Genomic DNA, 13,583 nt, shown 5'->3' on the forward strand with positions numbered 1-13,583 from the left:
TATGCGGGCCAGATCAAAATCTGCGAGGGTCCGGATTTGGTTGATGGGCCTTGAGTTTGCAGGGTTTCTGCTATATAAATGTAGCAGCGGCGCACCGCCGCTCTTTCAGCTGTTGAAAAGTCATAAAGTCGTAATTACATGACTCTGCAGAGCCGTCTGATCTACTGAACTCAAGCTAACAGTCATCCACTCTCCGCTCTCTCTCCCCTTTGAGGGTGAGCAACGGGAACAGTGACAGGACTTCATCACTCGCGAAGTCATGGCAACTCAATAAACAACAGCGCGAGTACTGCAGTTTCTCCTCAGGCAGAGTGAGAAACAGCGAAGAAAGCCGCGACATGAAAACTGCACATGAAATATGACAGCTACAGTAGATTGGAAAATAGCGTTATGGACACTGAATTTGATGAATTTACTGTTTACCAGAGCAAAGCAAACTGTTGCAAAAAGGATCTACACTCTGTTTTCACTTAGGTAACGGTACTGTTGATGTCCACCCCCCGCTGCTGAGTAAAATCTAGCGGAAACACTGGTTTAACTCATGTGGTTTAGACATTATGGCTGATAATCAAAATCCTAACGGAGAAAATGAATGTGCTTTTTACTTCCGGAACCACACTGTTGAGCTCTACTACTGAGGCAGTAATTCCAGGTTGTAAATGTATTTTTATTAAAACACTTTGAGGTACACCGGGCTGAATGAGTCTCTCACCTCCATGGTGTGTGTCTTCCCAGAGGACGTCTGTCCGTAAGCGAAGATGGTCCCGTTGTAGCCGCCCAGCACATCTAGAACACAATCATCAACAAATCATATCCAATCCATAAAGGAATACTAATATACAGCTGTTAAAACATAATAACATATATGTATTTTTTTTACACACTGGTATCGGCCGATTCCCAAGTTCAGGTATCGGTTCATCTCTATTCAAAAGCCCCGAATCTTTTATGGTTTTAAAACAACTTTGTGTCATTTCCCCCGTGTCTCTCTGACTGGAGCGGCAAACCAATGGAGCAAAAGGTCCGTTACTGGAGAAATATCGCTGATTAATTCTGTGAACTCTACTAGCAATAGGTTCCAAGATTAGTAATGCTGTTTACGCCAAAGACTGACCATTTCTCAAAATCGTTCGTTCCCTCTGTAATGAAGTTGCTGAATGCGGAGTAACCGTCTTGAATGTATTTTGCACAAACTGGTCGATTGCAATTTGGTATGTATGTGCAATGCACTCAGCACTTTATCGATTTTATTTATTATTTTATCTCGTCTCTCTTTGTCGTACTGTGTCGTCTTTATTCAGTTCTTATTTCAAATATCTTTCTTGCTGTATAGTTTTGGATCTCACACTTTGCCGTACGCCTTTTTATTGTGCTCCCTCTGTGACTGATGACCGGCAGTATGAATGTGTGTATATGTTTCGGGGGGACTGTAGAAACTGAATTGCCCTTCGGGGATAAATAAAGCTTTCTGTATAAGAACGTAATGTTTGGTCTTACCTTTAACTATCTGTTTGGCACACTGGTCGTACACTTGTTCCTGGGACGTGTTGGGAGGCAGCACACGGTCGAACACGTAGGGTTTACTCTGTTTCAGAACCGACACAAGACGCATTAATGACAAAAACAAAACGGGCTCGGCAAGACATTTTATCTTCATTTACCTTCAATTGTTTTAGATCTTATGTTGCAAAAAAAAACCTTGCATTTTTATCAAGTCAGGATTTATTTTCATATGACCACACAAAGAAAACAAGTGAAATGATTGACTTGTAAATAAGATCTGACAAAAGATGTTTAAGAACTGACATTTTTGATTTATTTATTTATTCTCGACGTTTTTGTAGTGAAGATAATGCGTAGACGCTCAGTCTAGGTGCTAGTTCTGGGTTTATCACCAGGTTCACTCAGGTGTGTCGGCCAGAACACCACTTAAGGAGGTATGGGCAGCTAGTCTACAACCTTTGTGACACTTTTTTACCACGTTTTTGTTGTCTCTTTTTGACATTTTTTAAGTATTTTTTCAAATATTCTCTATTTTAACTGAAGTTTACACATAATTTCCGTTTTTTAATTACGGGACAAAGTAATTTTCTTGAGGAAGGATGCCTAAACCCCCCTCCTAATACGCACACCTTCCACAAACCGAGGGAAAACACTGTATGGTGTTTTAAAGTTGGAAGTGCTCGGCTGTAAACGCTCCAGCAGCTTCTAGTCTGACTATCCATCCTTCCTCCTGTCCTTGTCCAACTACTGTCTCCGTCTCTCTGGGGTAAAAGTGAAATGCAGCTCTCAGCACTCGGAGGCAGCAACGGCAGCACTCTCACTCGCTCTGAACGCCGAGATTACAGCAGAGAAACCACTGACACCGACAGTATCGGAGAGGGCGGCCTACTGTGCTTCTGCCGTTTGATTGATGGCACAAGGCGGTGACAGGCAGTTTGTCCTGACAGAACAGAAGTGTTTCTGGCCCATAATGCAACAGAATGAATAATGCAGGACGAGCAGGGCTGCTCATAGTGAGCAGGGGAACGGATCTGCATTAACACGCCGTGGCAAGGTTGATTTCCTGTCTGTTGGAAAATGAGGGACATCCGGCAAAATCTCAGAATGAAACGTCGTTGATAGGGTCAAGCGTCACGCCTGCCTAGGCTGTTTAAAAAATGTATTGCGACTCATTTTTTAAATCAACTGGTTGTAATCTTTACACATTTAAATCGATTTTTTTTTTTTTTATTCGATTCACGATGCTTCGTTGCATCTACTTTTTAGTACAGGCTCCGCAAACAAGTTTCTCTTTAACTGAATAAGATGAGATTCAGGTAACATACATGTATAATACAGTATCCTGGTTTGAGCATCAGATGGTTAAGGTCAGGGATGAATTGCACAAAATGAAATTCTTGAACTTTTTAAATCAATCTTTTGCCACAAAGTGTGAAGTTGTCTGTTAGCTCCACCCACCTGCACTTCCAAGAAGTAGAAAACAAACACAGGTGCCAGCACATGTATAAAAGTGGCGAGTCAGTGTGAGTACAACCTTTGACCCCTTACCTCTAACTTAACCTTAAAGACTTTTTTTGTGCGATCAAGAAATCAATATTCCCCTGCAGTAAGTCTTTCAAGTCCAGGGTTTAACTGAAGCCACAAAAGGCCTTTTTCTCTTAGTTTATGAGTGTTAAAGTTTGACTTAAAAGTTGTAATTTCATCCCTTTTTTCACAAAATGTTTAGAGGCATGACAGGAAAATATTTCATAGAGAGCGTGGTCCCGATTGGCTTTTTTAAATATTTAATAAAAATGAAAAAATAAAAGCATTTTTCTAGACTTGTCTGTTTTTAACTGTCTGATTAGATTTTGAAAATATGTAAACACCACACGTATTTTGTTTGTTTTTTATTTCTTAAATATGTTCATGAGATATTGAATTATTTTTGGTAGCAGGCACCCTATCTTGCTGCAGTAGCTACTACATGTAGCTATTTGAAGTATGAATCTTACAGTATTTTTGTTAAAACATGTTTTGACAAGTGGTTTTATGTTCTGTTTTAAAATGTACATTTCTAAAACTTTGTTTACATTGTCTGGCTGGAGTTTTATGTATTATCACACCAGCTAGCTATATTGTGCAGCCCTAGTCGAAATATTAAGGTAACATTTGAAATGGTTAGATAACGATTGAAATATTTAGCTAACATTTGAAATATTAGCTGTTAAAATATTTAGCTAACATTTGAAATAGTAGTTAAGCTGTTGAAATATATAGCTAGCCAACAATTTAAATATTAGCTAGCTAACTGTTACTATAATATTTAGCTAACATTTGAAATATTTAGGTAACTGTCATTTAGCTAGCTAACATTTGAAATAGTAGCTAAGCTAACGGTTTAACTATTTAGCTAATAATTGAAATATTTATCTATATTTGAAATATTTAGCTAACAGTTGAAATATTTATCTAACAGTTGAAATATTTAGCTAATAGTTAGCTAAAATGAATAGCTTAAAGTTACGGTAACGGATAAATGGTTGAAACATTCAGCTTCACTCAAAGTAACGTTAAAAGTAATTGACAGTTTAGCTAGCTGAATGAAAAATCCACTTTTATACAACGAATATTATACATAGGTACATTTACAACATACAGTACATTGGGAATCAATGAAAGGGTAACGTTACGTGAGTTTATCTGACAGGAAAGTGTGTGTGTGTGTCGGTCAGACCAAAAAGGTTGGGAACCACTGTCTGGACTACAGGTACGGTGGCCGAAAGCAACCGTCTCGGCTAGCGTATACAGGCGTATAGCGCACTATAAAAATCTTTTCACAGATGTAAACATAAACATAATAAATGGCCCCACGTTCATTTTCTGTCGCAGTGTACGTGAATGACATATGACAGGAACTTAACTAGGGTCCAGGCTGTTTCCTTGCAATGGAATTCCATTGAATAGGTCTTTAGGACTAACTTTTGTTTATATGGCACTGTAATATTGACAATTCTGGTCTGTAAAACTAGCTACAGGCTTATTGCGCACTTGCGCCCCCCGCCACCGCCTCCATCCTGCCTGCAGAACTCCGGGCGACTTAATTTGTTCCTCTAAAACACTGCAGTGTTAGCACTTCCAGCTCCACACAGACCCGACATCATCACAACACCACAACTACAAGTGAGCAGACAGACTTGCCGTGATCACCACCGTGTCGTCTTCTTTGAATTTGGGGATGTATTTGTCCCCTCGGTTTATTTCGGACTCGTTCAGGGGCCTGAAGCGGCACATCACCCTCACCCCGCACTCCGCCGCATCCATCATGGCTGCTACTACTGCTGCTGCTGCTGCTCCTGCTGCTGGCACTGTTTACCCCGGTCCTACCTCCGAATACCGCGGGTACAAACACACAAACAAGCACACAGCGGGCTGGGGGGGGGAAAAAAAGGAGAGGATCAGGTGTATTTTAGGCAAGGTTGTGCCCAACGTGACCACCAGCGGGGGCCTTGATGATTAGCCGATCCCTGCGTCCCGGGGCCAAGGGAGAGTTCAGAATTTAGCCTACCAAAAGAGAAACTCAAATCGTTCAAATCAAGGCGTGCTACAGAGGACACAAACGTAGGGGGATCCTGGTTTCCTCAGTGAGGGAAAGTTTGAGGTGAGTCCGAAGCGCAACGCGTCCTTCATCCAAGCCGAATGTGTCCGTGTTTCCTCGGCTGCGCCATGACCAAAACCGGATCAACCGCAGCGCTGCGTCCCGGTAAAGGAGTCAAAGGAGGTCGGTGTGCAGACCTCCCTCCCTCTGCAGCGGTGACACCGACAAAAAAAAAAGCGGACTGATGTGCGTTTGTGTTTGCTATAAGAGCGGGGGCACACTCGGACGCGTCGGAGTTCGCTGCCCGGTTTGCAGTGGGGAAGAGGATGCGCAGAGACCGCCGCAGAGTCCTCCTGACTTGCAATAAAGGCGCGCTCCAGGCGCGGTGCCGTGGCACGCGCGCTCGCGCCCTGCATCAGCACCACCAAATGCTCGTATGCACGCGCAGACACACAAAAGCCTAAATACATATTTGAGCCCAACGAGTAAATAAATGATGGTGATGAAGATTAACACAGCTCAACGTTTTTACATTAAAGTAATGCTTACATAAAGCCTATTTATATTCCAATAATATAAATTGATATTATTCTGAAATGGGACATTCTGCAAAATGAGCTCTCCAACTATCTCGGGAGGTCCCGGGACATGTCTGCATGGATTGAGAAAAGACGACAAAAACATCAAAAAAATTGTCCCAAAAAAAATAAATATGCAACATTACATTGAAAAAAAGCAGCAAAAATGTAAAAAAAAAAAGGCAACAAAAGCCATAAAAAACATAAAAAGGAACACTTTAGAAAAAGCTTCAGATACAGTATTAGGGGACCACTAAGGTCTATATAAAAGAGACTTCAGATACAGTATTAGGGGACCACTAAGGTCTATATAAAAGAGACTTCAGATACAGTATTAGGGGACCACTAAGGCCTATATAAAGAGACTTCAGATACAGTATTAGGGGACCACTAAGGCCTATATAAAGAGACTTCAGATACAGTATTAGGGGACCACTAAGGCCTATATAAAGAGACCTCAGATACAGTATTAGGGGACCACTAAGGTCTATATAAAAGAGACTTCAGATACAGTATTAGGGGACCACTAAGGCCTATATAAAAGAGACTTCAGATACAGTATTAGGGGACCACTAAGGTCTATATAAAAGAGACTTCAGATACAGTATTAGGGGACCACTAAGGCCTATATAAAGAGACTTCAGATACAGTATTAGGGGACCACTAAGGTCTATATAAAAGCATCCAAAGAGCACCATGTCATGGGACCTTTAATTCTCCCAGGTGGAGTATGTTGAATTACTCTTATATGCCCACTAGAGAGCAGTGTGCAACAAGAAACTGGATTTTGTAACTGTGCTCAATAGACCAGTGGTTCTCAAACGTTTTTCAATAATGTTTCCCTTTGAATTGGGGTTTTTAGGCCAAGTACCCCCTGACCACCGCCAATCAGTTTTGGCAGAAAAAAAAGGTTTATATAAAGAGGAACAAAAGATTTACTAAACAACAGCCTTGTAACTGAAAAACATTGAAATGCTGATGAAGAAAGGAGACAAAAACTATTTAAAAAAAACTTCTAAAAACTAGAAGAAAGACAGTGAGAAAGAAGGACGGAAGGCGCCTGGATAGCTCACCTGTCTGTAAAGCATGCACCCCATGTACAGAGGCTTAGTCCCGACGCAGCGGCCGCAGGTTCAATTTCGTCCTGTGGCCTTTTGGTGCAAGTCTTTCCCCCTCTCTCTCTCTCTCCCCTTTCATGACTAAGCTGTTCTATCAAATAAAGGCCTAAAATGCCACAAAAAAAACTTGAAAAAGCAAAAAAAAAAAAGGTAGAAGTCAAGAGTAGGTCGAAAAAGTGGCCATACCATATTCAATTAAAGTGACAAACTTCAAAAACAGCGACAAAAGCTAAGAAAAAAAGCAAAAAAAGATCACATTTTGGGTTGAAAAGAAGTGTATGTAAAGAGGTAGAATGGTCTTGTACAACAGCCTTGGAACTGATAAACATGTCACATGTTTAGAATCCATCCATTAATTCATTCATTACAGTATCATTATTTTATGAATTATCTACGACATTTTTAAATTAGCATTTTACAAAAACAAATCTCACGTACCCCCCGCATTCCTCCTTAGTACCCCCATTTTAATAAACACTGATTTAAATTATGAATACCATCTTTTGCCTTCAAACAGGCGATTTAGAGTCCCTTCGTTTAGACACAACAGGCTTAAGAACTCTTTTATTGCTTGCTAAATGTAATAGTTGTCTAGCTATGTGTGTGTTTTTCATTTTTTTCTCCTTTTTGGGGCGGGAGCGCAGAATGAATCTCAGTGTGGACAGACAAAGTCGTATCGTAAAAGGTTAGGAGAAATAAAAAGCAGAAAGGCAGCGTTTATAGGCCATCTTGTGTTCTCAGTCTTTACCTATAGGGGCCGTTTTCTTTTTAACCCCATTTTAAGAATCACAGCAATAAACCAGCGTTGGGAACTATGAAGACACAAGAAACAGGGAACATAATACACGATACACGCCAGATTTTTCAAGTAAGAGTGACCATGTTTTTTTTTTTTTTTAATATCTTAAACATCTGTGCAACATCGTTCAAAATGTTACATCACTGCATGACCTGTAATGTTTCACAATATTTACAAAAAAATGCTGCTTACAACAAACCATTAAAAAAAAAAAAAAAGGTATAAAGTCCAAACAATCTCAAAATAATGGACTCTGACAAACTATCCTTAGCCCACATTAATGCAAAACAAAAAAACAAAAAAGAGAGAAAAACAAAACGAGAGCATCTCAAATCAAGTGCACATCATACTTCACGCAAGTCTATTTTTTGTAAAGTATATATTAGTGAGAAAATATATACTTAATTACAAGTTGGGGAAAAAAATAAAATAAAAAATACTGACAATGAAAAGGGTGGAAGAGGAAAACGCGATTCCAAGAGCAGAAATCAAAACACCAGGAAAAAAATAATAAAATCACACCTCAACACACGCGCGCACACACACACACACACACACACACACACAGGCAGGAGGAGGAAAAAAAATAGACTGCACAGACCATCTTGACCACAAATAACATGAAATTGATATAACAGATCCATAACACATGGGTTCCCAACACGAGACCGGGTTCCTGCAGGTCATTGCACAAAAAAAAAAACAGAGGGGGGGGAGGAGGGAGAGGCAGAATGAACTTTACCGAAAAGAGCTGTGTTCTCGACACCCAACGTCACATTTTGAAAACGGCCCGGAGGATTTCCTTGCCACAGATTACAGTAAAAAATAAAAAAAAGAACGTCAACTCTGGAGGTTCTGAGCACACTGGAGAAAAAGATAGGGACATTTTTGAAGAACATGGATATTTTCAACAGGTTTTTTTTTTTTTTTTTAAGTAGACATTTTAACCCATATGCTATAACATAGAAACTTGAAATCTCTTGGAGAGAGACTGGACAAAAGGATGCACTCACATGTATTTAGAAGCTGATAACAAGACCTGATATTTGTCTTTAATACTGATATTTTAAAAAAAAAGTTGTTAGGCTTTTGTTGCCACAAATTAAGGGCTTTTTCAAAAATGTCCTCGAGTTTTTGTCCAGTGTGCACACGACAAAGAATGTAAGAAAGGTTGTGAGATACATGAGCGATCTCATTAGAAGATACAGTACTTAACTGAAGTTTAAGGTTCCTTAAAAGGGTGTGCGCATGAAGACAATAAGAAATGTTGAAATTGTTTACTTGGCTTGGAAGTCATAGTTTGACGTTGACGCTCCTCATTTAGGATATTTAGGGTACATTAGAAAACCCAAAGAACATTTGTGGGATTCCTCGCCACTAATTACAGTCGACTAGGGTCAGAAAACGTGTGTGCACATCCAAAAGATGTGGATGCTTTAATAGTAGTGTTTTCATGTTTCACTGAGCGAGAAAGGAGCTCTTTAAGAAGTAGTGTACTATTTGGTTTTTTAAACGTTTATTATTAGAAACATTTGAGATAGTTGGGGGTTCCTTGTGTGCTTCAGATACTTTGATATGAAATCAAATTAAATGTTGATGTTGAGCCTGGGAGATAGTTGTGTGTACATGTGAAAGGTGAAGCTACAAATAAATGACTACTTCATGGCTCTTAGGGTTATAGGACATGAATACCAACGAAACCAAACGGTTTCAAAAAAGTCAGAGACGACGGGTTTCTAAGAGCCCCTTCACACTGGCTGCGTGGCGTGAGCGTGTCAGCTGCGTGGCGTGCCCGTTTTTATTTGGGCTCCCATGGTAACAGGCTAGAGCTTGCAGACTGCCTGCGTGACACGCACGTCGCCGAAAACGGGTGCGTGCTAGAAATAGAACCGACGCCTATTTTTCACGCGACCTGCAAGCGTGTTGGAAGCGTTTCCAGGCAACATAGAATAGGAAAAGATGTTTATATGTCATTTTGACACAAATACATATTAATAAATGACATGTTTATGTTTGAAAGTCTCTGGGTTTTGACATAAATGCAGATATAAATGTCATTTAAAAAGTTTTTTTTATTGATTTTCAAATATTGCACCTGTCAATAAAGAAGGAAATATTCTGGAGCCTATTTTGCCGTCAATACTGCAGACGTTGTCTTTGCTGTAATCAGATCAGTATAAATTTATGTTTAACATGGTGTGTGTGTGTGTGTGTGTGTATATATACATACATACATACACACACACACACACACACACACACACTACTGCTTGAGTGCAGTAAATCAATGGGAAACAGACGAGGCTAGCAGCAGCAGCAGCAGACACGTTTCTTGTGTGCAAAGACACAGAAACGCCACGCAGTCGCCACGCAACAGAAACGCTACGATCACGCCACGCAGCCAGCGTGCAGGAGCCCTGAGCTGTTGAACTCTGCCAATCAATTGGTATATTGCACTAATAATTCTGTAGTGATTTCAGCTGTGTGTGTGTGTGTTGATCCAGAGATCTCAAATACTGTGCATAACTGTCGGCTTTTAAGGCCGATCAAGCGACTTTAATCGTTTTACTGTGCGGGCGAATCAAACTTACAGTAGCTCGTCGAGTTCAAACTGCATTTATCACCTACAGAAACGCTGTCTGCCTTTTTAAAGATGTGCATATTCATAAATAGTATGGTCTTGGGAGGCAGACGTTTTTCTTCCTGTAACTAAGAAATCCATGACACGATCTGGAACAAAAACAAGTAGATAAAAGGCAGAAGAGCCTCACTGTAAAAGAGTGTTCTCTGCAACGTTCACTTCTTAAATATTAAAAAAAAATAAAGGGAACATGACCTTTGTAATGGACTCGGAAAACACATGATCTGTTCACTGTCGGGAAAACAACAAAAAAAAACAGATATACACATATAAGGCTTGAGTTCTCAACTCTCGGAAGTATTATTGCCATCTAGCATATTTGTAAAGCTTAAAATAAATATGGAGTACTGTACATAAATAATTTACATCAATAAGCAAAAACAAGAACAAAATAACCACAAGGCCCCTAAACGCGAGAAATGCTTCCACTGCTCTCGAAACAAACCAAGTTAGTGTTCCTTTTGATAATCTAGACTCTGCCTCTGAGCTTGGATTACTCTACCTAAAGCTATAGTTGACTACAGTCATTGGGGGGGATCACTGTACAAACGAGCACAAGAACATAATCACAACAACCTAATGACATAATTCATCAATGCAGTCGTAGTTGAAGGAAAAATCCACCCAAAGACACTCCGTTACAAGTGATTTCATGTTGCATCCGCCGTCCGCCTAACCCTCGGGTTGTGTGAAAATCAGCACATTTTTCAACATTCTTTTAATCTTTGTTTACGTTTTTGTGGCTTTTTAGAACATTGTTAGTGCCTTCTTGTTTGACGCTTCAGCCGAAAGCTCTATTCTGCTGTTTTCTAGGCTTTCAATGCCTTTAGTCGCTGTTTTCAATGTTTTTTGGCCGCTTTTGTCACTTTTAGTCAACATTCCTTGACGTTTTTTTTTTTTTTTTAAACATTTTAATGGCGAAGAGCGCTGCGTTGAACCATCCAGACTCTTGGGATCCTGAGACTGGTGACATGGAATAACGTTTGTGCCTTTAAGTCCGAGCAAAACTTCTCAAGTATCAAACAAAAATCTTTATGTATCAAAGATAGAAGACATTATATTGTGCGGAAGGGAAAAAGTACTCTTATTTTAAATATTTTATTAGATATTGTTTTGTCTTGTAATGTTTGTCATATAATCAATTATAATCAAGAAATCAGACAAATGTAACCACCCGATATTTTAGACGGCCCACACATATATTCACTTCTTACTAAGTAACGTATGTTTAGCAAGATTCACTATTAATCATGTATCAATATGGGAGTTAGCCTAGCAAGCTGCTTCCTGTCAGGGAGCAGTGGAGTTTTCTCAGTACGTTTGATTTCATACAGACTTCTAGCTTCTTCAGGAGCAGAAACTTCTGTTACACAACCACGTAGCTCGGGGTCAGTCTGCCTCGGATGGTTTAAACATAATATCTGATAATCTAAATCCTTATGGAGAAAATCAGCAGGGTTTTTACTTCCCCAACCACACTGTTGAGATCCTATCTGCTTATTGTTTGAATGCAGTTCAAATATAAAAAGGTCATGGAATCTGATTATTGACCGGCTGCATGTTACAGTTAATGTGGTTAGTACGGTGCATGTAAACGGATAGAAACAGCTACAGGAGCCAGGTAGCCATCAACTGGGGATTCATTTCATCATCCATTAGCCTTCCGATTCTTCCTCATTAATCGTCTTAGTCTATGAAATGCCAAAAAAAAACTCAACGAAAACTCCTCGCAATTTCCTAAAGCCTGGGTGTGACGTTTGTTTTTCCACCTAAAAGGTCAGTACCGGAAGATATATTCAATTTACAATGATATTTAAACAGAAACGTTGCAAATCGGGTGCACGGGTAGCTCAGTTGGTAGAGCACGCGCCCATACGTAGAGGTTTATTCCTCGACACAGACGCCCAGGTTTCGAATCCGACCTGTGGCAGGTTTCCTGCTCGTCTCTCCCCCCCCCCCTCTCTCTCTCCCTCCCTTTCATTTCTAAGCTGTCCTAATGATTAAAGGCGGAAATGCCCAAAAAAGTATCTTTAAAAAGACAAATGCTGCAAATTTCTTCACATTCATGGTTTTCGCTCGAAGAATTACAAACGATTACGCGATTATCAAAAGAGATGCAGCTCTACTATCTGGCCCTCCTGGGTCGTCATCGGGAGTTGTAGAAAGTCAATCTTGCAAATCGCTTTTTTGGTTTCACCCCCCCAAAAAAGTAGAATAATTACAACACTTTTTGTGTTGCAAAAACTCCTGAAATGCAAGGAACACAAAATGACAATTAACGTAGAAGTGCCTGAAGGTGGATTTTTCCTTTCTAGAAAACGGACAGGGTAACCAACTTGTTTTCGTCTGCCAGTTACGATGATTGGTAAATCCCAAAAAATAGTTTAGCACAACAATTGTTCTCCAAATATCATGATTTTCCCATCAAAGTGACTGGTGGAGCAGGTGCAGGTTTACCAACATTCGTCACTTCGTCATTGAACACTTTCTGCTGGTAAAGTTCATTCTGGTTGTTGTTTTTAATCTTCCCGCCCCCCCAATACAAATGAACACTTAACTGGCGTGAAGTGACTTTCGTAATGGAGAACTCATATACTCGTGCCTGTTTCACTGCTGTTCCCTTACAAAAACAAACAAACAGACAAAAAAACAGCAACGTCTTACAGTTCATCATATAAAAAGCTTTAGGCTCTATTCTTATTTATCCTATGCATGCGGCCGTAATGCAACCGCACTTCTGAATAGAAACCAAGACATTGGTACACTTCTGCTTTGTTTTTGTACAATAAAAGATAAAATGTGCATTAGGTATGCTTGTACATGACATTGTACAATATTTACATACAATTCTTAATAGCATGAAATTTCAGGATTATCTATATACATATTGAAAATGTATCAGAAATATTTGGACTGTCTATTTTTCTTAAATATGTAAGGTAATGCTCGTAGCTTCTTTTTTTTGTTGGTTTTTACTATTTTATACTAGAAAAAAATAGTTAATTCAGTGAGCTGTAGACAAATTGCAACCAATGTTTTTTTTCCTCTATTTTCTCTTTGTTTGTTTTCCTCTACAGTTGAAAACCGTATCGGTGATTGGAGTTTCTTCCAGCACCTTTTTCCGTGGTCGGTCGTTAAGTCAAGTTGATATCATGGAACAAAGAAGGATGTACCACTGAAAAAGTCCCATGTGTAGCACCTGTTTAGAGAGCTCAGATCGCATCAAGGCGGAACGGTACGCAGTCTCCGAAAGGCTTTGAGGACGTTCTGGGGCCGACACATTCAATGTTATCTGGATATCTTCCTCCTCTTGGGCTTGGGGAGCTTCACCTGACGATCCCGCGACGGGATCTGACGGCAGACAGAG

General features: G+C 39.9%; 2 protein-coding genes across 2 annotated transcripts in view; both read right to left on the bottom strand.

The window, feature by feature from the left end:
* Window positions 1-4,809, bottom strand: part of LOC144513021 (kinesin heavy chain-like) — a 35,330-nt gene extending 30,521 nt beyond the window's left edge. Inside the window, exons 1-3 of the mRNA XM_078244080.1 lie at window positions 4,684-4,809; window positions 1,498-1,585; window positions 713-786 (exon numbers count right to left, since the gene is read on the bottom strand). Of these exons, the coding sequence (XP_078100206.1) occupies window positions 713-786; window positions 1,498-1,585; window positions 4,684-4,809 (288 nt within the window). The remainder of the gene's footprint in view (window positions 1-712; window positions 787-1,497; window positions 1,586-4,683) is intronic.
* Window positions 4,810-10,219: 5,410 nt separating this feature from the next.
* Window positions 10,220-13,583, bottom strand: part of mbd5 (methyl-CpG binding domain protein 5) — a 30,303-nt gene continuing 26,939 nt past the window's right edge. Inside the window, exon 10 of the mRNA XM_078243449.1 lies at window positions 10,220-13,567. Coding sequence (XP_078099575.1) covers window positions 13,505-13,567 — 63 coding nt within the window. The 3' untranslated portion in view covers window positions 10,220-13,504. The remainder of the gene's footprint in view (window positions 13,568-13,583) is intronic.

This window comes from Sander vitreus, chromosome 24 (assembly GCF_031162955.1).
Source record: "Sander vitreus isolate 19-12246 chromosome 24, sanVit1, whole genome shotgun sequence".
In the NCBI taxonomy this organism is placed as follows: domain Eukaryota; kingdom Metazoa; phylum Chordata; class Actinopteri; order Perciformes; family Percidae; genus Sander; species Sander vitreus.